The 27,430-nt window shown below is 42.8% G+C and overlaps 1 protein-coding gene across 1 annotated transcript in view; it reads right to left on the bottom strand.

Moving 5' to 3' along the window:
* LOC147750920 (acrosin-like) overlaps positions 1-27,140 on the bottom strand; it is a 110,949-nt gene extending 83,809 nt beyond the window's left edge. Inside the window, exons 1-2 of the mRNA XM_086937324.1 lie at positions 27,068-27,140; positions 25,852-26,047 (exon numbers count right to left, since the gene is read on the bottom strand). Of these exons, the coding sequence (XP_086793450.1) occupies positions 25,852-26,047; positions 27,068-27,140 (269 nt within the window). The remainder of the gene's footprint in view (positions 1-25,851; positions 26,048-27,067) is intronic.
* Between the last annotated feature and the right edge of the window lie 290 nt (positions 27,141-27,430).

Below are 27,430 nucleotides of genomic sequence, written 5' to 3' on the forward strand. Positions count from 1 at the left end.
TAGAATCCTCATACTTCCTACCAGAACATGGTAGACATTTAATGGTAAAGCACACTAGCATAATTAATATAAAGGGATACAAATATACTTTCCATGGCATATCGAATAAAAACATAGTATGACATTCAACTAGTATTACTACTAGGGACCGGGTAGACTTGAAATTGTGTGGAACTGTGTTAATTTGTTGCACTGTTTCTCTGTGACCAGAGGAGAGGTACTGCGTCACATTTTTTTATGCAACTATCTTTTTTGTGTGCTCTTTGCTCTCCAAACAGCTATACCCTAGAGTAATATAACAGGTCTCAATACCCAGACCTAGGGTGGTTGCCCACTGTAAAGAATGTTAGCATAAATACAAATGACAAGAGAAGAGAATGTCATATCAAAGAATGAAAAAAGAAAGAAATGAAGGCTTATTAATGTGGGTATTCGGGCTGTCTGTCTACCTGATGGGGATCCCCATGAAAGAAAATAATAGTAGGTACACCATTCCTATCTCTCTAACATGATGAAAAAATATATTTGTCAAGAAATATGTGACAGAACTATGTGAGATTTTGGAAGGGTATCAAGCACTTAAGGGCCTGATTCATAATTTGGTGGGTGGCCCACTCTCCACCATGGCGACAGGGTTTATAACTCCATCTCCCTGACGGAGGTGCCACCAGCCATATTCAGAAATGTCAATTGGCCCAGCAGACATTTCCAACATTAGCAGCAACCGTGGTCACTGCAAAATGATGGCGCTGTACGGCAAACCTATAACGTTTTTTTTTATCTTCAAACACAAAATCCCAAAGCAGGCTTTTTTGTGAAAATAAACAAAAATACATCTCTCGCCATGTGAGTTTTCCTCCATAGCAAGGGTGTCATTGAGGACCTTTTAGTGCTACTTGCCACCAGGTTTTTCCTAGCAATTCAACGTCATTGAAAATTGGCTGTATGTTCACCCATCTAAATTAGGAGGGCGGACATACAGCCAAACCTCTAACGACCCTTACTCCATGGGACCGCCCAAGAGGTTTCATCACAGCAGAAATGGCAAAATCTCTGCCATGGTCACACCCGCTTTTAATGTGGTGAAGAGGGAACTCAGTTGCTGTTGCAATAGAGTTCCCTCTTCACCAACATATAACTCAGGCCCTTTGTTATAGTTCTTAACACCTTGGCTGCTAGGGACATTTTTTTCCTGTGCTGATATTTCATGACTACCATTGTTCATGACGAGCTCAGCTCGTCATCAGCACAGCTCCACTGTGCCTCATGACGAGCTGAGCTCGTCATGAGCATCGAAGGGGTTAAAACTGGTTCAGAAATCCCAGGTCATAAACCGGTTGGTGTATTTTGCTCATCAAATGCTTTTCTACCTGGGCTTCATTTTGCAATGTAAACTTGTACCTAAATAAGCGGAGCGCAAAATGCCATTTCACATGAGGTCACAAAGACTCATTCTTTTTTTAAAATATTTATGAGGAAGCAGGTATTTTATTACCGTCCTGCAAATGGTTGCTAATGCAAGGCTGCACCCAGTGAGTGGCAGTAGAACAACATCCCTTTTTTTGAACTTCCCACATGCCAACATTCTTTTTTTAAAGAGCAGTTCCTCCCTAAAATAGATAGTGCTGCTTTTAAAAATAAATGTTGTCAAGGAATGATAGGGGTGCAGCAAGCAGTGGCTTCCCCATCATCTCCCCCAGATCTACAGCCAGTATTCACTTTGTTACACTTTGCAAATCAGATATCACCCCATTTTGAGAGCCACTGTCTGTTTTATGGTTTCCACTGATACAGATAATTGCAAACTGCAGAGAGAATGGAGAAACCGGATTCGCACCCCCTTTTCTTTGCAATTCGTAATGAGTCACAAAGAGCACTTTGAAAATCAGAAAGACGATATCTTATAGCTAAGTGGATTTAGTACATTGTGACACACTCGTTTGTGGTGGCACAGCCTCCATATTTAGCAATTGCAGACTCCTCAAACACAATAGAATCACAGAGATAACGACTACAAAGAATGGCCCTAGATTTTCTCACAATGTTCTGAAATAAAATGTTATCCTGTCTCCACATTTTAAGTTTGTTACTCATCTTCTAAAAATAATTATTTTCTTCCATTTTGTATTTCTGTTGCAATTAACATTTTCAAACAATATCTAATCCTCTCTCTACATTCTAAGTTTGTTATTTATCCATCCATTTATAATGTCGTTCTTCCATTTTGAATTTCCGCTGTAATGTAATTGCCCGATGCACACTTTTCAACCATAAACCAGGGGTGTACAATTTGCACATTGACTGATTTGCAAATCGGAATGCAGTCTATTTATGGATAAGCAGAATCTGAAATTGTTCATGGCAGGAGGTTGAAAATGAGCTGCCTAATTAATATTAATGAGACATTTTACAATTTGCTACCCCTTATGATTGGCTGCACATATTGTAACAATGGACTGCAGGGGACAGGTTAACCACTGCTTTTACATTCTTTTTTTTAAATAATTGTTTTTATTGGCTTTTACACTTACAACATATAACCATTAAAATGTAATCCTCAGCGCATTGTCCATATAGTGTTGGCCGCTCAAGTTCCTTAGATGCGGCCGGCATGAGCCTGGACACGCCCACGAGGAACATGGCGGCAGGCTGAGAGCCGGTCGCAGACGCAACCAAGGATCTCCGTGGCTCTAATCGAGAGCGGATGAGTCGTGCGGGAGAAAAGCCTTTTTTATGATCGCTGAAAACCCCCTGCCTTAAGGTGAGACATGAGAGCTTTGCAGCGCGAGAGGGTTCCATATATCGTTTAACCGCAACCCGCTCTGCTTTCCTTTTTCCTCGAGGCTTCGGCTGGCTACGGCTGGCCTGATTATTCACGGAAAGAGACGGCGCTAGGACCTCCACGGACCGGCGCTAACCTGTATCCACGCTGGAAGAACGCCGGCGGTGTTTATGGAGAAGATTTCGCTCCGTATTATTTAAACTTAAACTAAGAGGCCCGTCGACATACACATTTGAGCAACAACCTCACAAAACGGCGACTGAGAGGAAGAAGCTTTACTCTTTTGCGGTAAGGTGTGGGGAGAAAGGGAGTAAAGTGGTAGTAACTCACGGGTTTACCACTGGGAGGCAGGGTTGTATGGATCAAACGCAGACTGACCTTCCAACTTACAAGAACAATTTTGCTGATTTAAAGAAAGTTTCAGTACAAGAGCCGGCTTTGTTGAACTTTATTGAGCCAGCAGGGAAAAAGATAACGGAAGCTGCTACATCTGGGGTAATTGAGTCTGTTAATGTTGATATAAGTTCAAACCTAGTAAAAAAAGGAAACACCCCCCCAACAAGAAGAAATAGGTACCAGCTGAGATCAAGTGTAGAACTAAAAGAGAGAGGTGCTTTAGAATTTGAAGAGAGGGAGCGACCTATGCCATTAACTCCCTGTAAAAGTAAAAAGAAAAAGACTACTTTAGTCAAAAAATCTAAAGGAATAATCCTCGAGAATCAGGCGGTGAAAAGTACCCCATCTCTTAAATCTTTTTTCAAGGTCCTAGATCAGGCTAGGCGTTCCTCTGCGCAGTTGGAGGACAACATTGGCACTATACCCTTAAAAAATTGTTTCGGGCTGTAGAAAACTTGGGAAATATGGAAAATGTTGATGAGGGAATAGAAATCTTGAGTTCAGCGGGCTTAGGGCAGCATAAGGCTCAGCCAAATCTTCCTGAGACTGAAAGTGCAAAGGTACCCCCTGCATCAGTTACTCCGGTTAATGTAAATAAAGCACCTCTAGCAGACAAAGTGCAAGGAAAGCAGGACACTAGACCCAAGAGTCAGTCTGGAATAGCTAAACCTGCACAAAGTAGCTCTAAGGAGATAGAAGAGGGGACAAGGAGAGAGGATGTAAGTAAAGTCAATCAATCAGACCCTGCTCAAACATTCACTGGAATAAGGAGAAGTTCTGAGGACTCATGTGAGCGAGAGAGCGATCGTCTAGGGGACCTTTTTCGATCTTTGAGAGGTGATATGATGTCAAAATTTGAGATATCAGAAACTAATCAAAAAACAATACAGGATAGATTTGATTTGTTAGAATCTAAGTTAGAGGAGGTCACTCTTCGTACAGGGAACCTTGAAACAGAAGCAGCTGTTCTGAACAAAACTGTACATGGAAATCAAAAAGATATAGACAATCTAAAGGCCCAGAATAGATCATTGTTTATGGACATTGAGCGACTGGAGACTCAAGCACGGAGGAATAACTTAAGGATCCTGAAAATACCAGAAGGGGAAGAGTTGGAAGACATAAAGGGATTTGTCTGCAAACTCCTGAGAGAAGGTGTTTTAAAAGATCGTCCGGACATAGATTTGGAGGTAGAAATTCAAAGGGTGCATGGAGATCCTTATAAGAGACGCACGGATAGGAAAGCACCTAGAAAAATATTAGTAAATTTCCAAACATACAGTGTCAAGGAGCTTATTTTGGGGAGATCCCTTTCAAAAACAGATCTCCGATACAAGTCCAGTCCTTATTTCATCAGGTCTGACATAGGTGCAAGAACTGCACAAAGACAATGGGAGCTGGGCACCAGAATGCCAGATCTGAGGTCATTGGGAGCACACGTGCAGATGAGATTCCCGGCTTTGCTTAGGATTATGTGGAAGAATAAGACCTATAGCTTCACACAGCCAGAAGAGGTTGATAATCTTTTAGACCGAATGAGAAGCGAGCAGGAGGAATAATAATGGGCAGATCTGGTTACTATCTTAAGGGGTAAAAAAGGAAAAGGAAAAAAAAAAAAAGGTTGGGGGAAACTTGAGAAAGTAAATTAATGTACGAATATGCTGTATGACAAAACAGGGGACATGATTTATTTGTGATTTAATTTGTCTCGCTATAATACAGTTAATTGGTCACGGGAATCACCTGGGTGCTCCGAAAGGCGAAGTCATCGTCAGGTATGTTGGGGGGGTTGCTCAGGGGGGAGGGGGTTCACTGGGTGGGGGGAGCAAGGGGGAAAAATAAAAAATCCTCATATATAAACAAATGTACTTTGTATATAGGCACGGATGGGTATGAGTGGATAATAGACTCATGAGTAATCCATATAAGCTTAAAGTCCTGTCATGGAATATTAATGGCGTAGGGGAAAAAATAAAACAGAACAGAATCTGTGAATTTTTAAAAAACTCAGATGCTCAAATTATAATGTTACAAGAAACACACTTAGAGGCAGTCTCATGTAGTTCTCTCTTTAAGAAGTTAAGGTGGGTTCAAGAAATAATTAGCTCCAGGCAATCAGGAGTTACAATGGGAGCCTCCATCATAATTCGAGCGAACAGAGGGATAAGTTTAAGAAGTTATGAGACAGATCAATCGGGAAGATAGTTAGCTGCAGTAGTATATATTCAAAACATCCCTTACAAAGTTGCAGTGTACTACGGTCCAAACGAGGACAATCCGGGCCCTCTATCTAAACTCGAAATAGCATTATTAGCGACAACTGGCCCTTTAATTTTAGGTGGTGATTTTAATTTGGTCTTAGACCAAAAATTAGATAGAACCTCTAAAGCTAAATACCATGCTCCCTCAAAATCACTCGCTACTTTAGACGCCTTAATGAAAGACTTTACTCTATTAGATGTCTGGAGAAAAAAGTATAGAACACAACTAGGCTTCACCTTTTATAGTAAGAAATATAAGAACTATTCTAGGATAGATCACTTTTTAGTCGATCAACACCTTCTCAAGGATATCAACTACCTTTCCTTTACGCCTACAGGTTTATCGGACCACGCTGTTCTGGAAATGGTAATTGAATTGAATATAATTCCTCTAAAACCAAGGTGGACCCTGGAGAGATCACTTTTATTAGATAATCAAATAAAAGCAGAAGTTAAAGATAAAACATTAGAATTCTTTACAATAAATTCAGGAACTTCCTCCCCCCAAGTCGTATGGGAGACTTATAAGGCCTATTTGAGGGGAGTCTTAAGCTCTCTAATGAATCATAAGAGAAAGAGCATGAAAGTAAAAAGAAGGGAAGACTTGGCAGCAATAATAAGAAAGGATCTTGAATTACAAAATGCAATCCTAACCAACTCCAGGAGAGTACATCTGCTAGAGAAGGAACTTACTGATTTACAACCTCAGTTAAAAATTTCGGATGAGAGAATTCTTAAAGAAAAATGGGAGTCTAGTAGATTAAAAAATTTCGAATATGGAGAAAAGTGTGGAGCCCTCTTAGCCTGGAAAGCTAGAGAAGAGAGAACGAGAAACAATATCAAATCCCTATTACAAAGGCAGACAGGAGACTTGATGGAAACAGACGCAGAGATCAGAGAAGAAGCAAGGTCCTTTATGAGAAGCCTCTATACGGAAGATAAAGATCCCAAGGGGGAGGATTTAGAATCCTGGCTGCTAACGAAAAATTTGCTGCAAATGTCTGAACTGGATAAAGTATACTTGGAAAGTGAGATTACAGAAGGGGAAATACTGGGTCAATTAAAGAAAATGAAACGAGGGAAAGCCGCAGGTTCAGATGGGTTGCCAGTGGAGATCTATTTGGACAATAAAGATCAATTAATATCTTCACTTAGGGAACTCTTCAACCTTTTATTAATTCATGGTTATCCTGCACCTCCCTCATGGGCAGAAGCCACTATAACGCTCATACCAAAACCGAATAAAGACCCAAAAAGAATAGAGTCTTATAGACCAATTTCATTGTTAAACACGGATATGAAGATCTATTCCGGAATCTTAGCTACCAGATTATCGAAGGTCATAAAATCTATAATTCACCCCGATCAGAGAGGCTTTATCCCAGGGAGACAGCTAAATGAATTAACATTTCAAGTAATAGGGGTCATAGACCACGCTAACGCCAAAAATCTCCCGCTGGCCCTGGTCGCGATAGATGCGGCTAAGGCCTTCGATCAGGTTAATTGGAAGTATCTATGGGCCACAATGTTGGCATTTGGGTTCCCTTTAACCTTTATAGAGGCGGTCAGATCATTATATCACAATCCAAGGGCAAAAGTTTTAGTCAACGGAATCTTATCCGACTGGTTTGATATATCCCGAGGTACTAGACAGGGCTGCCCTTTATCCCCTCTTTTGTTTGATGTTTATATGGAGCCTTTTGTTTGTGGAATTAGAGATGACAACATAATTCAACCATTTCAGCTCGGTAATTTGTCCCTGAAAGTGGCTTTGTACGCAGATGACCTTCTTTTATACACTTCTGACCATTCAGTGGCAATACCGAGGTTGTTTCTTTTATTGGAAGAATTTGGGAAACTGTCAGGTTACCAGATTAATAAGGAGAAAACTGAGATTATGGGATGGAACAATAACACACATATATTGGGCGCAAAACATAAAATGAGGTACCTGGGAATTTATTTAACTCAATCAATAAAAGATATAACATCACTTAGCTGGCAAATGGTGGTTAAAGATATTAATAAAACCTTAATAAGATGTGGGAACCTGCCTTTGAACATATATGGTCGTGTCAACCTCATTAAAATGACAATTCTTCCAAAACTGACTTTTTTATTTAATTGTATCCCCTTATCATTCTCCCCGAAAGATATTAATACTCTACAGGGTAAAATCGGATCTTTTATATGGGCCTGTAAGTCAACAAGAATTGCAAGGAAAAAATTGAGAAGGGGCTTAAAAATAGGAGGCTTAGCCCTCCCTGATCTTTTGTCATACTGTCATGCGTTTCATTTTAAAAACTTTAGGCTACTTGCAAATAAGTTAGATGCAACATCACAGGGCCGCCTGTTTCAAGCTTTATTAAATGATTTACCTTACGACCATGATTATTTTCTATTTAAGTTCGGAGACCAGAATTTTTTTTAAAAAATTCGCCTTAAAATTCTACAGACTGCATTAAAAAATTGGGGGTTTATCAGGAAGATATGTGATATTCCTTACTATCACACATATACCCCAATATGGGATTCTCCTGGTACACCTCAATGCCTCCAGGCTCAATTGTCACAACCTTTGAAAACAGCTGGATTAAAAAAATGGGGAGATCTTTGGGCAGATTCAGGCCTGGTGAGTTGGAATTCTTTAGTACACCTTACTAACGGTCAGTTGACTAGGTTTAAATATTTTCAACTATCTGCTTGGTGGTCAAGTCAAAATCTGCAACGGGAGAAAGATACAGACATTCTCGATGCAATCGGCAGAGGGGGGAAAGGGTTAAAAGAACTTTCGTTTTGGTACAACTTGATAATTAAAGATGAGGAGAATAAACAGCACTTGGAGGTGATAAATTTATGGGGAAACTGTACATCTGATCCTCCTGAAGAAGTCAGCAAAATATGGTTAGACTCCTTTTTTCTTTCTCAGAGGCTAATTAAACCAGCCAACTTAAGACGCAACCATCTGTTTACGGCCTATAGAGTTTATTGGACTCCGGCCAAATTGTACAAGATTACTATTATTGTCCCCGTTGTAACCACTGTGCAGCTGATGATATTCACATTTTCTTGGACTGTCCAGCTATTCAGGACTACTGGAAAGCGATAATGGACTTTTTGGGTGATGTACTGTCAACAACTATTACTTGTTCACTTAGACTTGTCTTCTTTGGTTTATTGAAAGATTATAATATTAACAGTTTGGATACTCAGTTCATTTTTTATATAGTAGTCATTGCGAGGAGACAAATTTGCATGGAATGGAAGTCAACAGCTCCTCCCAGATTCGCAGTATGTTTGAAGTATATAATGGAAGTATGTAAAATGGACTTGGTTGGTCGTAATGAGAACACCGAGAATGTCTGGTCTAAATTGGTGGTCTGGATAAATAAGTGAGCGGTCCTGTGATTATGCCAGAGGTTGTGTCGGTCCTGTCCTCCTCCAGGCCTAGGGTTCCCAAAATAGGCTTGGAGGAGTAGGATAAGGAAAGCAGCCTACCTCTGGGACATCTCTGTCTGCTTTGATACTGTTTCCAGGGCGGACTCGAAAACAACAGTATAAGATACAACAGTGAGACCCATCTAGAGCATACAAATTCTGGTGGCATATATGAGGACAAAAAAAAAAGTTCCTTGGATGCTTGTATACCCGTTTACCCTTAGAACACAAGTTTGTTCGTCTCTGCATTACTCCACTAACACATATAACATAGAACATATAACATATAGTATTGGCGCACTGTGTTGGAGGCATCTATCAGCTTGGTAGGACTATATCAAAGTCTATGCTTGATTTGCCCCCTGTCTTCTGTCTACTCTGAGAGAAAAAGAAAGAGGGGGGAAAGAGAGAAGAGATGAGGGGGGGAGGATAGTGTCCTGTACTAGTGGGTAGTGAGGTGGTAGGTTTGACGATTACTTCTGATCAGCACTTTCATGGGGGTTCGTATGGGTTTAGAGAGAGCCAAAGCAAAGTGAATAGGACAGATAGCCTGCTTTCCTGCAACAGGGAAGAAACGAGGTGTGATCACGCTGATAAATAAGAACTCGAAGATAACCATTGTAGACCAACATCACTATAAGGCAGGGAGGCTACTAATAACACAACTGAAAAGAGGGGGGGAACCATCCCCCTGAGTGAACATATATGCCCCAAACACAGATGACACTCCATACTGGGAGGGGGTCTCGAGGAGAATGGAAGCAATCCCCCAAAACGACATTACTGTGGTTGCTGGGGACTTTAACTTAACACTAGACTACATGCTGGACATACACTCGCAAGCCCAAGCCCTCCCACCAAGCTCACACAACATTCTAAAGAACATATGCAACAGATTCAACCTGAAAGACCCATGGCGACTACAACACCCTTACACCAGAGACTACACCTTTTACTCCCACCCGCATAACTCATATAGCAGAATTAAGTACATCCTAATCTCAGACTCACACACCCACTTAATGGAACACTCGGAAATAGCGGCTAGAACTGTCTCAGACCACTCATGCATCAGCCTACAACTGTCAGGTCGACACAACAAGAACCTCACCCGCAGATGGAGGTTTACCAATGAAGTTCTGGCAAACCAGGAAGACAAGAACAAAGTAGAGCAAGCCATTAAATATTACATTAGTCATGACGACACACAAGACATGGACCTCAAGATCCTGTGGGACGCGCTTAAAGTGACAGTCAGAGGGACACTAATAGATAAAGACCAAACGGAATAGAAAAGCTAAACTACACCTAGACCAGCTAGAAAAAGATATCAAAAACCTAGAGACAAGCCACATCAATGACATAAAGAACTCCTACATCCTTAATGAGCTGACGAGAAAAAGAATAAGTATACAACAAAACCCTGAGTGATAAGGCTGGAATGTGGATAAACAAATACAAAGAGATTAACTTCTGCGAGGCCAACAAGGCAGGGAAAATCCTAGCGTCATACCTGAAACACAAGCAAAGTCAACACACCATCTCTGCCATCACCGACCCACAGAACAACTCGCACACTCAGCACAAAGACATCCTACGCACGTTCAGTGAGTTCTATCAAGCACTTTACAAAAGGGATGAAACACTAGACCAAGAAGGATGCACCAGGTATCTGGACAAACTAAACCTTCCTAAGATCACAAAAGCGGAAGCACTGTCCCTAGGACGGGAGATAAGCGCAACTGAAATTGAGATGGCAATCAATTCTCTTAAAGACTACAAGGCACGAGCCCAGATGGATACTCGGCCTCCTTCTATAAAAGCTTTTGAACACTCCTAACCCCAACTATAAAAAAATTGTTCAACCACGGTGAAGGGGTGGGTGCGGTGTCTAAATCCATGTCAGAAACTAACATAATAGTTATCCCGAAAAAAGGCAGACACTCAATGGCCCCAAAACTACAGACCCATCTCACTTATCAACATAGACTGCAAAATCTATGCCAAGATCCTAGCCGTAAGGCTCAACTCGGTACTCCCTCATCTGATAAGCAATCCACAAGTAGGGGTCCTATAGACACGTATGGCACATGATAGCACAAGACTCCTGTGCCATGTTCTTGAACAATCCTCCAAGTCTGCCAAACCAGCTGTGGCAATCACACCAGGCGCGGAGAAAGCGTTTGATAGAGTGTCCTGGCACTTCCAAGAACAGTGTATGCGTATCAATGGGGCAGTCTCGGAACAATTCAACTTCCAAAGAGGGACAAGACAGGGGTGTCCCCTGTCCCCCGCGTTGTTCTTGCAGGCATTTACATTCTAAAATGGAAAGTTGTTTTAGAGAGTCCAAATTCAAATGGGACCATTGCCACTTAAAAAAAAATTCCTTTGGGAAAGATATCAGTATATCTTTGAGGCCACCAACACATTTTCTAAATGGGAAGTAGTCCCAGGGGACAGTTTTGCATTTGCAGATTAGATATCATCCCCTTTGGGGTGTATCTGATAAATGTTTTGCGATCATATTTAAAGTCACAAACCACTGATGCATTGCCGGCAGCAGATTAGCCTAGCACCACGTGACTCTGGGCATTAGCTTGCTTAATCTTCCTGACGGCCCCCACCGCCTAGAGACCCTTACGGGTGATTGTTCGCGCTTTACAAATGTGAATTATTATTATTATTATTATTATTATTTCTGAATCGCAAATATGATGGGAAAACCCTTTTCAAACTGTTTCCTATTGGTGATTCAGAAAGGGTTGCAAATGCCTTTTCACAAGTCAGAAACAGTTTTTACTTTCCCAGCTCTTACATGGAGTTTTGTAAATAGTAAAAAGGTGTTATGTGGTTGCAATCCCCGTGATTTGCGAGTTGCAGGCTTTGCCCTAAATCATATAATGCTCCTGAATTCACACAGTAAAGCAAACTTGTCCATTCCTTAGATATTTTCAATAATAGATAAAAATAAATAAATTAAGACTTGCTATGAAAATCCAGAATTCACAAAGTATTTTACAGTATGGAGAGAACTGTAGAGGGAGTGGATAGAATTCTCAGAGTTGGACACCAACTCATCACTAACGGTGGCTTTCTTAGAGCCAAGCCAATTAAATATGAGTGGTCAGAATAGACTGCCCTTCATTTTGTATTTGCAGATTCAGCCATTCTTTCTCTATCTGTCTCGAGAAAGAGCCCCCAAGGATCAAACTCAAATGTTACCCATCACACTGATCAATGTCATTTCTACTGACTTTCGCTCAAATATGTAATTTATTCAAAGTATAAATGTTAACGGATCACGTAATTTTACAAAAGTATTACTGCTGCAATTTGTATCAACCACAATTTGTCTGAGTTGCTCGTCTTTGAGACAGTGAACGCATAAAAGGTTTCATCTTTTCCTGTATTTTTTTACACCCTGTACTGACTTTCGCAGTACAAGCTGCACCTGATATTTCAATGGTGCATTTATTGATGACATTTTCAGTGTTTGAAATTATTATGCATAAGTTGAAATAGTTCTACCCCGTTATCTAAGAAATTATCTCCACTGATTAAATAGCAACAACTGCACATGATATACCAGTTGGAGCTTTAATATATGTGAGGTACATGAATACTATTTCTATCTTGCTTTTAATATGGTATTAATTGTTTGATAACTCTAACAAAACAATTACATGATACCTGTGTTGAGGGACTGTTTTACAGCGGATAGATGGGCTGGAAGAGGGAGGTGGGCTGGTATCCTTAATGTTGTGGGATGGGTGGGCCATTGGGACTGTAATCATGTAACTACTTTTTCTTAGTCTGGTTTTGATTCTTGATGTTGGTTTCAATTTAATTCATTACTGATTGATTAATATGTGGGTGTAGAAATGACAGTGAGCGCTTCTGTTTGTTACGTTTATTGTACTAAAATTGGTAAATAAAGGTTTTTAAAAAAACAAGCACTGGCAATGCAAAAAGGTCTGCTTTTAAAGTAATGTATGCTAATGTCAAGCATTACAAGTAGGAAGCATGGGGATGGCTATGGATATGTATGTAAGTAATAAACTGCAGAATAATATAGGTGTAGATTAAAAGGTCTGGTGACAGTTTCACTGTCAAGCCAGATCGAAAAATCCATAAAGGCTAATGACTGCCCTCCTCCCAACTGTGCTGCTGCCAAGGGAAAACATACATTACCTACAGCCTGATACCAATGGTGGACAGACTACTGTCCATCCACCATCGTCCCAGGGATGGGGACCCTCCGCCCATAAGGTGGCAGTCCCACATATGCTATTACAATGTGGCCGCCACCGCAGCCGTCGCAAAAGGCTTTTTTTCCATTGTGGTGGGTGCTGCTGGCTGCAGCACATGCTGCAATATAAACAAGTATTTGCAATTCAATAGGTCTCGCATTTACGTGAGTTTGAGCTATTGATATTGCAAATAAAAAAGCCTTTTTTTTAAAAACATAAGAAAAGGCATTGTCATTTACAACGCCAATAGCTTAAACTTGTGTAAATGCGAGACCGGTTGTATTGCAAATACTTATTTAGATTCCTACCTGGAGGATTGGTGGGGAAAAATTAGGATTCATGTTAATGGTTGAGGCCTGCACAATAAAACTCTCTGGAAATCGATACTTTGCGAGAAAATCTGCATTACCTGGTACCGGTCTATGACATCTGCCAAATAGCCTGTTCACAGGCAGGTAGAAAAATGGTTTTAACAAGGTAACCACCAAATGTATCATTAAAAAGAAGCAATGGCTCAGAAGTTGCCGGCCGGGCTCTAAAATATCTGCCAAAACATTTGTCCTAGTCTCAGAGGAGGTCAACTGTAACTCTAGTACTTCAGCTGCCCTGCGAACCACCACTGCAAATGTGGCAGTCTTTTCCATTGCTGGCCCAAGTGACAGGTCAAATTTTGCTTCTGGTGAGATTGTCAAGCCCACTGGTATTTTGTAAGTGAAAGGAAAAACAATCAGTATAATAGGGGCGGGGGCAGTCGTGCAAGCCCTACCACTCATCATCCACATCCTGTAGTGCATCCTGCTCTGGCATTGAATCAGAGTCAGGTCCAAAACTACTGGCAGCTGTGACACGAGAGAGGCACAGGACTAGAATCAGGTTGCATGAAAACTGTTGCGCTATTGTAATTTTGCAAAGTGACATCGGTTGAGCTCAGGCCGACGATGTAGGTTCAGGATCTGATCTATTTGTTGACAGCAGTCATTTTCCGGCACCAGCATCAGGATGCAGAAACCAGGGTCCAGTTTTGAAGTCTGTACCAAATTTGGTACGGATGCAGCAGTAGGTCTCAAGGGGACAGACGGGACAGGGGTGGGACCTTAGGCTGCAAGAAGACTAAAGGCCCTTAAGGAACCTTGTGGCCCGAATGCACACATGAGGGAGTCTGAAGTGCAATATCTGCGGAATGGCCTCTTTGAAGACCACGATCTGCTGCAGGGTTGATGACCGCCCATTGAATTGGGAGTGCATCATGACCCACTGAGAAATCACCTCAGTGACCTCGATGGAGTGCCACTTACATCTCAACACTCTTCCATCTTTTTCCTAATGTCTAAGTAGCAGGATGGGGTCAAGTCTTGCCTTGCTTCAAGACTAAGTGGTGAAGTGGAACAGTTGCAGAATGGGCAATGCGACTTGCACCAGGACCAGGACCTACACAAAGCCATGACTACTTATTGTGCTCTGCAACGTACAGCTTTGCCTCTTGGTCTCGAATCACCATTTGGTGCATGAAGGTGCACTTATCACAAGTCATCTCTTGAGCCCAGGCAACATAAACACACACTTTGCGCAGATCTGTGATGGAACTCTGCTGCCTGCATTCCAGCAAGCTTTGAATTCTGCCATTTTCGGAGGGTACATGGTTCTCTAGCACACCATTTGGAAGTTTAGACATCGTATGGAAACCAACAAATTCTGCAGCGGAGTTTCAAATCCACACCAAATGACACGGAAAGGAAGGAACCATATATTTAGGGCACAAGAGTGGCACTTCAAAGCGGCTGCACACCATCACTTTTAGAGAGGGAGGTAGTCAACCTGCAGCCACACCACCTGGTAGTATGCAGGAGCACTGCAAAATAAATCTATGGATCCAGTCTGAAGCCTGGTGGAATATTTTACGGTGAGAAATCTGCACTTAGATGTATCCATCAGAATGGGTAGTACACTCTGTTTTATAAAGAGTTTCTATTTTTTTTTTAAAGTAGTCTTCCTCTTAATCTACATGTACTGGAACCCTATGATGTTCTAGCTATGATTGTTTGATAAGCATGTGTTATAGAGGTGAAAACCCAAAAGAGTATAGAGCTAACCGAGAAATCTTCCCTGGGATCTGCCCTGTAATTGTGCCTGCCACTGTCCTGCTGTTGAGGTTGTCTTGGTTATTCATAAATTGGCAGTGGGTCTGTAAATATAACCTACTCCGAACTTCTGCAATTTGAATGCATCAGGAAAATATGTGGTGGTGAAGTTGGTGGCCCGATAACATACGTATTAACGGCAGTCAGAGGGCGCTGTGTTACATGCGTGGCACTAAACAAATCTCATCAGAGGCGGTACCGACACGACCTTCACAAGCCGCGATTGTCATGCACGGGAAGTAATATCCATGACACGAACTTTGCCTATCTCGCGGACATGCACCCGTGGAAGCCGTTCATAAGTGCACAGCAATCTAGTCTGCACATGTTAAACTAGCTGCAATATGGGCATGAGGCAAGCGGGATCCCACGCAACTAGCCTGGTCAAAATGGTGCGCCCCTGACACAAAATGGCGGCCAAATGCAAGATCAACTCTCCGTGTACATGATAAGTACGTGCGCTGGTGTCTCCTACCCTAACAGTTGAAACGCCTGGTTCGGACCTCTCATGCACCTACGGATCCGCGGATTACATCGCACTGACCCGCAGGGTCCAACTCACTGCAGCAGAGCATAGTGGACATTGCAGACAGCGCATGGGCTGGTGTAAAGTGCGATCCGAGAAAGTGTCGCTTACATTGCTACAACCTGCCCGAGAGCTGCGCAACCATTGGGGTGGGTCAACTGTGGGGAGGCGGGGAAACAGGTGTTACCCCAAAGGTATTGGTGTTTCCTGGAGCAAAGCAGAGAATGCGTAATCGCTTTGTCATCGTCCGATGCCTGGATCTGTAGGGCGCGTTGTCTGATGAACTTGTACGACTCATGGACCATTCTAAATGCGCACACAACACTGACTTGACAATTCTTAATTCTATCTTTGGCAAGTTATTAATGTATGCTTGGCTATATATTATTTTTTGCTGTACTTGTCTATATCCCCTGCAATGCATTATTCCTTTATATAACTCTATTCCTTACAAGTCTTAAGTCTTCTATTTTGCACTGTATTATTGTGTATTCGGCTATATTATTATTTTTTTCTATTGCTGTATTTTACCTTTATCCCCGGCATTCCACAATTCTTTTATTTGCACCTTACTATTATTAATCTATATTTAGCTATTTTATTATATCGCCATACCTGTTTTCTATTTGCCTATACGATTCAATTTAGGCCTCATAACTTCCTATTGTATTGATATATTTGTTTTCAATTTGCCTAAAACTATCCAACTCCCTTTTGACACATTACTTCCTATTACTGCCTCATAACTTCCTATTGTATTGATATATTTGTTTTCAATTTGTTTTCAATTTGCCTAAACTATCCAACTCTCTTTTGACACATTAATAATGTATACTAGACTTTACTCTTTTATTACTTCATCTGTCTGTATACTCTGCAATTCTTAATTCTCTTATTGGCACCTTATTAATTGATGTTTGGCTATGTTATTGCATTGCGATACTTGTTTACTATTTGCCTAAACTACTAATTTTAGTCCTCATCACATCTTATTGTATTACTATGTTTGTGCTCTATTTTACTTAACTATTATTTATTATTATTATTATTACTTTTGCCTACTGCTCCCCCTCATTTTATGCCCTATTTCTCTTGATTATCCATTTTATTCTATACTAGGTTCTCTACCTTCATCCTCCCCTCATAGATTACTGCACTCTCTCTCCCCATATTCTCTGAATCATTCCACCCCTCTCTCTCACCCCCCCACCCCTCGCTCTCCCCCCCCTGGGACCTTAAACCCACCCATCTCTAAATTCGGCCCTTTCTCGTGGTCCATCCTCTACCCATCCCATCTATCCAAACACGGCAAGAAAAATTTTAAGCACAATCTTCTCTGCCTCCACCCAGAAACCCTATTTGCCGACCATCATAACAGCCTAACCTCCTCACTTACCACCAATTTCATCTTCTTCACCAAACGCCCATCCAAATGGAAAAGCCTATTTCAGAGTCACCTCCCTATATCTAATTCGCGCAAAATCCCATACAGCCTGAAACTCTCCACCACTCCGTCTCCCTCCTTTCCAAGTGAAATTGATATCTTCATCTTCAAATCCGGTAACATTCTCATTCAAGCATCAGAAAACAACCTTGATATCTTTGAACAACACTTTAGCGCGATCTCCCTATCTCTCACACAACCCTCGAACTCTACCCCCCCACCGCCTCATTCTCACGGCTCATCACCTCCCAACTTTCCCCTACTCCCTCTTCTCGTCTCCCTGATTCACCACAAATTCTACCACCTTCTTCTCCCCTCATTCCCCCAACACTCATCTCACCCCTTCCTGACTTACCCTCCACCTCTGACTCACCCCAAATTTTAACACCTTCTTCTCCCCTCATTCCCCCAACACCCCTCTCACCCCTTCCTGATTTACCCTCATCCTCTCCTCTCTCCAACACCATTACCCCCCTCCCCTCCTATGACTCCAATATTATCCCATCTCCGATCTCTCCTCGTCCCACCACCCCACACCCAGGCAACCCCCAAACTTCCCTAACTTCCCCCACACCCCCTCGATCACTACCCCTCTCTCTCTCCCCCTTACCATCCTCAATTACACACAATCTTCCATCTACGCCTATTCTTACTGTCCCTAAGCCACCTCCATTAAACTACTCACCCAATAGTTATACCTCCCCCACATCCGCTTCCTATACACTCCCACTCTCAAATAAAGATCCCCCCCTCAACTCAAAACATTACCCCTCTCTCTCACCCCCTTACTATCCTCAATTACACACAATCTTCCATCTACGCCAATTCTTACTGTCCCCATACCACCTCCACCTAACTACTCGCCCAATAGTAATACCTTTCCCGCATCCTCCTCCGATACACCCCCACACTCAAATAAAGATCCCCCCCCTCAACTCAATCCAATCCACACTTCAACAACCCCTTACACCGAACCTCTCCTTTCATCCCTCGTTTCAGAACTCTCCTCACTCATAAACGCTATCTCTCTCCTAACCAATGCCATCGCCTCCACTCATACCTTTTCTCCGACACCCTCACAATACACCCTATCCCCGCTCACTAACAACAATCTCAATCTCAACCCTTCAACCTTCTTCCCCTCTAGCATGATTACAAACATCAACAACACTCCCCCGCTCACTAACAAACCCTCCACCAATTCCACACCTGACCAACCTTCCTCAATCATTCCAATCCATAATGCCATCACGCCACACTATCCTCAACTGGATACCTGCCTAACAACCCCAGAACTTATAACTCCCACGAACTTACCTTCCGCTCCCTGCCTACCCCCAGCCACTAAGCCTCCTCCTCCTCAATCTACTTCCACTATGCACCCCACTTATCAATCTACTATCCCTGTTCTCCTAGGTACCAGCAGACCCCCCCTCCTTACTAAGTGCCCTAGACCTCCTCAGCATCTGAGACCTATTCCCCCCTGCCCCTCAACACAACAACCTGACCCCTCTCCCCTACATTGCTTATTGATCAACTGCCGATCCGCCTCCCAACACGCCACTGCGATTGCAGAAACGATCCTCAGCGAAAACATCGACATAGCATTCCTAACCGAAACCTGGCTCACCGCCCACTCCACTCCGATCCTCGACTTGCTCATTCCCCCAGGTTACTCAATCATCAGGAAAGATAGAATCAAACAAACTGGAGGAGGACTTGCACTAATTTTCAAAATTGAACTTAACATCACGCTTGTCGAATCCCAAGACCCTACATCATGTGAATACCTTTGCGCAGATCTCTTTACTCACGGCTCCCCCTCCACTCGGCTGCATACCATCTACCACCCCCCTGGAAATTGTATCTCTTTTACTGAAGAGATGTCCGACCTAATTATCCAATCCTCTCTGTCACACTCTAAGAATATCTTCCTTGGTGACTACAATGTCCACTGGAACAAAATTGATGACCCTGCTATCATCACCTTTAAGAATACCCTGGAAATCACCAGCATGACCCAACTCTGCCATTCCCCCACTCACAATAAAGGTTCCACCCTAGATGCTATTATAACTAGCATTGATCTTGCCCCCCTCTCTAGCATAACACCCATTGACTTGTCTGACCATTACCTTGTCCTCTTTGACGTGAAGAGACCCATGAATAACCCCGCGCCCATCAACACCCTACCCAAGAAACCCACACGCAACCTTCACCTAATCCGTCTTGCTGACCTAGAATCCACAATCAAAACCTGCCTACTTCACCCCCCTCTCTCGGACAACACCAATGACCTAACCAACCATTATAATAACTCTATTCTCCAAGCCCTGGACGAAATTGCCCCAATTAAACTCAAACAACAAAAAAATAACCCTCCCAAATCCTGGTTCAACTCCGAACTTAATAATGAAAGACGATCCCTAAGACAATCTGAACGTGTTTGGTGAAATCAGCCCACCGATGACAATCTTACCCTCCTCAGAATTGCCAGAGTCCAATACAAAAAACACATCTACAATAAAAAAGCCTCCTTTCTCCGGTCACAACTTGACCAATCTCAAAACAGACCTAGAGAACTCTTTAGCATTATTAAAAAACAAACCTCCACTGGCCCTCCTAAAATATCAGCCTCTATTGACAAATATGAAGAAATCGCCAGCTTTTTTAGCAACAAAGTCAACAATATAGAACTATCCTTCTCCTCCCTCTCCCCCTCTCTCAAACCCTCCCACACTCAACACACCCTCCCCAACACCCCTTTATCTCTTTCGTCAACTCTTCCCACTCCCCCCGACCCATCTCTTACCCTTCCTGCTCTTGCGCATTCAGACCTCTCTCCTAATAGACTCATAACTAAAAATAATGCCTCCTGGAGTGAATTCAGTCCAGTTTCTGTGTCATCGATCATTAGCATCATGACTAAACTCAAACCTTCCTCCCATTGCAAAGATCCTCTTCCCGCCCATTTGGTCCAAGACCTCAAAACTACCATTGCTCCTTTCTGGACCAATATCATCAACTCCTCCCTTGCCACTGGCTGCGTCCCAGCCTCCCTTCAGCTTGGTCAAATCTCTCCCATCTTGAAAAACACCTCTGCCGACCCCAATGACCTTAACAACTTACGCCCTATCTCTAACCTTCCTTTCCTCTCTAAAGCCCTAGAAAAATGTGTCCTATCACAACTTGAGAACCATATCCTAGACTTCAATCTCCTTGATGTTTTTCAATCAGGATTCAGAAGAGGTTGCAGTACTGAAACTGCTATGTTAAATATCACAGATGACATCCATCGCTCCCATGACAATGGTGAATCCTCACTATTGATCCTCCTTGACCTCTCTGCGGCATTTGATACTGTCCATCATCCCACCCTTCTAAACACCCTCAAAGATCGATTTGGCGTGGAAGGCACTGTTCACAAATGGTTCTGCTCATTCCTTCAAAATAGATCACAACAAATCAAGCTTAGCCACTTCCTTTCTAATCCTCAACCTGTCTCACTCGGGGTCCCTCAAGGATCCATCCTCTCCCCAACCCTTTTCAACCTTTTCATGGAACCACTCACCCTCATTCTCAAACAAGCTAAAGTCAGTTACCACCTCTACGCCGACGATACCCAACTATACTACAAGATCAAATCCCACAACGACATCCTTCACCTCAACGACACCCTTACTAAAGTACAAGCCTGGTTCCATCTAAACCATCTCAAACTGAACCCCAAAAAAACAGAAATCATTCTTTTCACCCCCAAAAACAATACCCTTCCCATCCAAATCTGGATCGATGACATCAAAGCTCTCAATTGCTCCCTCACCACCTCTAACTCTGTTAAATCACTTGGCATCAGCATCGACCAGAATCTGAACCTCATCCCCCACATTAAAAATGCCGCCAAAAGCGCTCTTTTCACCCTTCTCCACCTCAAGAAAGTCAAACCTTTCATTCCAGCTGATGATTTCAAAATGATTGTCCAATCGCTAGTCCTCTCCAGGATTGACTATGGTAACGCCACCCTTGCCGGCACCCCTAAATCCCATCTTGCACTGATTAAATCGGTCCTCAATCTAGCTGCCTGACTTATCTCTGACTGTAAAAGATTTGACCACATATCACCCATCCTCAAAAATCTTAATTGGCTTCCAATCGAAGGTAGATCCTCTTACAAGATTGCCTGTATCACCCACAAAGCTCTTCATCAAAATACCCCCGCCTACCTTGCAACTAAACTAAAAAAAGCAGGCTGCACCAGGTCCCTGAGAAGCACCGACTCCCTTCTCCTGATCCCACCCAGACTAAAATGTCAAAAAAAACTCAATCCCGTGTATTCTCTGGAAATGCTCATACCATCTGGAACTCACTCCCCAAAGACCTTCGCTGCAACCCCTCTTACTCTCTTTTCAAAAAAGAACTCAAACTACTTCTCCACAACAAATATAGGGGCACCTAGCATGTCCACTCTCTCTACTCTTATACCCTCCCCTACCCTGTCAAAATTCTTCTTCTTCTCCCCTGTTAATTGTTTCGCCTGTTTTTTTTTAATTCTAATTTTTACCTGTCTCCCACTCCCCCCTTATCATATACCTTCTTCAATACTGTTATCCCGTTTTCTAACTCTGCATATACTGATATTTATTCGTATTGTGTTTAACTCTGTTGTAAAGCACTCTGATACTCCAGAGTCCAGCAGCACTATATAAAACTCTTGAAATAAAATAAATAAATAAATAAATAAATAAATACTGTTTGTGGAGTAGGTGGTGCTGCCTCAACAAGTTTCTTTCTATGGATAGGTATGCTCTAGTGCCTAGGAGACTGTCTCCTCAGATGTTAGCATACGTTTTATGTGTGTTGCCTTCTTACTAGAAGAGGGCCCTGCTACTCTGTGCCTATTCACAGTTTTGAAAACAAAGTGGCTGGGTTGAGCTCAGGTTTATGGTGGTGAGCAGTTCTTTTATATGGAGCACTCCACAACACTACCAACTCTAAACCTGCTTAGCGCAAAAGGCTGTTTTTGTTTTTCTAGAAGAATATTTAAGCATAGGATAAGTCCAATGCCATCCACGCTGAGATTTAAAAACAAGCATTGGCTTAGCCAATAGGTCTTGCCTTTGGGACCTTATAAGTATTTAATTATGCAGCACAATATCCTTGGTGCAACATCAACTGTTGTATGGTTCAACACTCATAATGTCCCAAACGCGAGACGTATTGGCTATGTCAATGCTTTTTACACCTGGTAACAGTATCTGTGAAAAGTGTTCACCTTAATTAGCACCAATTTAACACCCAAATAATGCAATAAGCAATTGAAAGATGACCATTTAACCTTTGCAAAAAGGAACACAAGTCGCCTTATGTTTTGTAACTTTTGATCTGTTCGAGCTAAAAACATTTTGTTGTTAAAATAAGCAGATTATGTGGCAGATGATGGCTTATTGGCAGATGATGGCTTATGTGGAAAATGTGGCAGATCAATAATTATTCGAAAATCGCCACGGACGCAAAATCGCATATTTCAAATGGCATTGCTTATAGGTACCTCAGAGCACTTGAGGTTGGCTGAATGGTTAACCTGCCCCCTCTCGCTTACCATTCCAGCCCAAAGCCCCTGCTGCCTCTCCTGTGTTCGAGGACTAGCCATGCCAGACCACCCTGTTCTCCAAGAACTCCCGCCCTCTACTGTGTATGATTGAAGAAATGTGAGATGTATTTACCATGGTTCAAGACAGGTTGTTAAGCAAGATTTATGATTGGTCTATTTCTCGTCTGTTTTAGATCTAAAAATAATATTTTTTTGCATTCAGAACTGCCTTTGAGTTACATCAGTGGGGTCAGCAGCCAGTGCAGAAACATGCTGGCAGATTCTCTCGCAGTGGAAATAGGAGTAAAATATACTTGGGTAATAGCTGCCAGACTAATGTATTTTATGTAAATACCTTCAGTGAAATTATGAAAGGTGGATGACACAGTCTTTCACATGTACTCTGCTTTTTAGCACATCACACATCTCAAATAGAGAGTTTGGCTGGCACTCAGCAAGACTTATCAAGGAATCTGTAACACTAGATGATACAACTAGGAGGTGTCCTACATGTGTAGGTGTGCTTCCTTATTAGCAGGCTGGCAAAGTGTCAACTGTGTGCTCCTCTTCATGGTACAATATAATTACACACAAACACACGGCGGAGGTGGCTGCACAGCAGAGGGGTTAGAAAAGAATGTAATAAACATTAGTGAGGGAGGAAATGAGCACCAGTGATTAATCCCACAGGAAGAGGAGAACTCGCCTGCAAGACCCGACTCACAGCACTACACACAGTCATGTTCACCTCCTGTTATGGTGGCCAGCATTACAAATAAGCTACAACGCTGACAGAAGATTTAATATGTTTCAAAGAGGAAGCGACTACCAAATAGGGTGATGAGCAATTAAGGCACAGACAAAACAGTAATAAAAGTAAAACTAACCAGACATTTACAAATAAAAGCTCCGGCCTGGATTACTCAACTCCCAAATGAAAAAGAAAAGAAGAAACTGAAGCCCTCAATCCAAAAGACGGGAAGGTGTTGTGTCAGAGAATATCAATGACGTTGTCGCAAACGGAGAACAGGAAAGAAGACTTCAAATATCTGATAAACAGCAGTGCCCTGTGTGTAAGCACGAGAACTAGTAAAGCGTTCATCAATTTATTTACCCATCCTAGTGCCTGAACACCGAGCCCTGTGAAATCACGCATGCGTAAAATAGCCGTAAACAGAGCACAACACAAACAAGTGGGAGGGGGAATGCGGCCGAGAGCAGGGACGCCGCAGTGATTCCCTTGCGGGAGCAAGCTCGATAATTGCTACCAGATGGCGCTGTTCGCTCCTGCAAGGGAATCGCTGAACGTGCACGCCTTGCATGTTTTAGGGGAGAAAAGCTGATTGATTAGAAGAGGTCCCCTCCTAAGCAGCACATGCGCGCTGCGTAGGCGAGACATAAAAAGGCAGGTTTTGCTTTTCCCTGCACTTAGTGGCAGGCACCACGGGGTGCCTGCCACATGGTACAGGGAAACATGAGAGGGCACCATAGGTGCCCCCGAAGTCCAAAAACCAACTTCCCCTGCACAAGGGAACGGGGCGCTCAACGGATCCCCAAAGGCCAGCCACACCAGCCTTTCTATGGCGGGTGAACCGCCATGGAAAGATTGGTGGAGAGCCAGCATCGTAATCTGACCGGTGGTGCCTGCTAGGCACCGCCGGCATGCATTACATGCTGAGGGCCTCCGCAGTACGGGCAGGCTCAAGGAGCCCATTGGATACTTGGTGATCTGTGTTTCCGGCCACAATGGCACTGCCCGCCTTCATAATATGGCGGGCGGAAAATGGCCATCGTAATGACCCCCCTTAGTTATCCAAGACATTCTCTTTAATGGCATTACCATGTCATGTGTGTGACCCTGAAAGTTCAAGTTCCCTCAGCTGTATAAGTAAACAAAATGGTCAAAGCTGTGAGGAGGATAAGCACTTTTTTTGAGGAAGCATACCACTTCTGAACAATGCAAAACATGTGCTCCTGTCCCCCAACATGTGGGAGGAGACAAAGCCCCTCTCCTGGTGATTCTCACATAAATGTCTAGTTACAACTGTGTTGTGAAGCCAGACCATAAAAACCAGCAACTAGCAAACAATTTTTCCAAAGCAAGTGTTACTAGGTCTTAAATGAAATCATGTTCATATTTCCCACAAAAACATTTCTAAAATCAGCAACTGAGCATTTTCCATGACAGCCCCAAGTCCCAAAACAACCCCCAAGACCCCTCAAATGACTACACAGCCTAATTAGTTCCAGAAACTACTGTAACTCAACTACTAGATTACCACCTTAGCTTTGCTAAATTTACCATCTAGCTTTAGGTCAAATTCAAGACAGAGCCAGCCTCTGTCACTAAATCAGTGAGGACAGTCACCAAAAACATCCTGTTAAAAAAAATATATATGTTTCCTCCTTTTTCCCAGTCAACCTGGTCCAGTGTCTAGCCCACGGAATGCCTACTTCGCTCCGAGGTCCCCAGTAAGATGGCACTGGCTCCTCACTACATTACCTGTAACTGACAGGTAGCCGCATCTCAACTGCCCCATCCCTGCTCACATCTCCGGAAGCAGCTGCATCTACCAATTAGGTCAGAACTACCTTCAGGGACACTAGACATGTAGGCACCAATAAATAAAACTGAAGGCGTTCCAATCCCCGTGCCCAGCTCCCGAACTCTGTGCACATCATTAAAGAATCTCAACATGGGTTTATATCGGATATAGCGGATCTTTGCGGATTATGAGCTAGAAATATTCTGACAATATTACTACCACTTTGGAAAAGGCAGTGTCCTTGCAGGTAGGGATGGCTGCATTGTACAGAAGGTATTCTGGAATGCTACCTCCAGCAAAGTGCAGTCACACCCACAAACCAATGTCATCTAGATTTCTTTCTACAGCTCTCTATCCCACATTGCAAGCACTGTCAGGAAACATTTGCAACCACGAGATCAGCATATGACAACATTATCTGTTATATTATTAGAAATATAATGTCACAGATTATAAAAGATTTGAAGGATGCAGTCGTACCTTTCCTCTCCTTTGAAGCAGTGTGAGGCAGTCAACAACCACCCCTGATTGAAGAGCGTCCCCCCACACAGGTGGCTGAAGTATCCTCCCGAGGGCTGCTGAATGCTCACCAGCCAGGGCCAGGTGCCCGGCTTGGCATCTGTGCCCCCGACGATGCGGGATCCGCGCTCTGCCACCATGGGCCGGTCGCCGCAGACTGCACGAGTTGAAAGAGGTAGAATTAGAGCTCTTCAGTGACAGTCAGAGACATTAACCAAGCATTCACCATCACTTGCCTCTCAAACGCTCACTCTGTTGTGCACAAGAAAAGCATGCCTTTAGTTATAATTCCAGCATGGGTTAAAAAAAATGCTCTTAGGCAACAGCATAGGAGGTATCACTCATCAAAATACTTATAATTCTTTGTGTTATAATGGAGATAAATAAAAAATTCCCACTGCTGAGTTTATGTGCAGTTCTATTCCTACCTGTACATTTTTTCTCGTATAGTTAACATTATCTAATATTAAATGAGAGGGTTCTTTTGAGAGGTAATAGAAGACTTTCTTATCCTTTGATCAATGTTTTGGGGGGATAAGGAATTCATTTTTTAAAGGGGTCAATTGAATATTTAAAACGAGTTTGCTACAGATGGGCTTAGTTGTGGGAATATTTGTCATTTTGGAAAGTCAATTCTTGGAATTCTTGATAGTTTCTAAAGTGTCACAAAGCCTCCTTATTTTGTTGGGGTCTGGGAAAGGAAAAGTGTAGGATCCATGATATTTCACCCGGTTTTGATTTCGAGAAAGTGTCGTCATCACTATCTCAAAGGTCAAGCAAAAACAAAGTCGGTTTTGAGACTTTTCATCCAGCCGGGTGAGATACAGACTAGACTGAATGGAAAGTGATAGTGATTCTGAGAAATAGAGTACACTGAAATGTCAGGACTGCAGCAGTGAAAGTAACACGCCAGGCAAGCCTGACATCTGTCTGAATGTGCCCCACCCCAATCACATACTTATATGCCCTAATCTGATGGAAACCCAGTTCAATTTCGGACGGGCAGTTCATCTTTTTACACAACCAATCAGAATGTGTTACCATAATCCTTGGGTTCTAACCACACCTCTTCTTACATATGTCAGTCTTGCTGTCTCTGGGAGCAGCACCAATGGTGGAAAGAGAATAAATACAAGACACTCAGATATGAGAAAAGAAAAAAATAATTGATACACACATTGCTTGTTGGTGCTTGAGCAGTCGAGGATCCATAGCAGGGAGAGAGAAGAAAGGAGGAAGGTACCACGCATCTCAGATCCAGGGCCCACGGAGAGTATCTTATAGGCCTCACTCGGGACAACATCCCGGTGGGTGGCTCAACCAATGAGCAGGCATTGTGATGTGTCTTGGAATGGTGGCATCATGGAGTCATTTAGAGCACAATGGCAGAGGCTCTAAAATAGAACAATGAGTGCATAGACCTGAGATACAGAAGCAGTGCCATGCTTACAGTGGTCAGAACTGGCTGATACATTACCTAACCTAACCTTAAATAAGTCCCCTATGCGCAGACAGCACTGTCAAAGATAGGGGTAGAGAA

The sequence above is a fragment of the Lissotriton vulgaris genome, chromosome 1_1 (assembly GCF_964263255.1).
Source record: "Lissotriton vulgaris chromosome 1_1, aLisVul1.2, whole genome shotgun sequence".
Lineage (NCBI taxonomy): Eukaryota > Metazoa > Chordata > Amphibia > Caudata > Salamandridae > Lissotriton > Lissotriton vulgaris.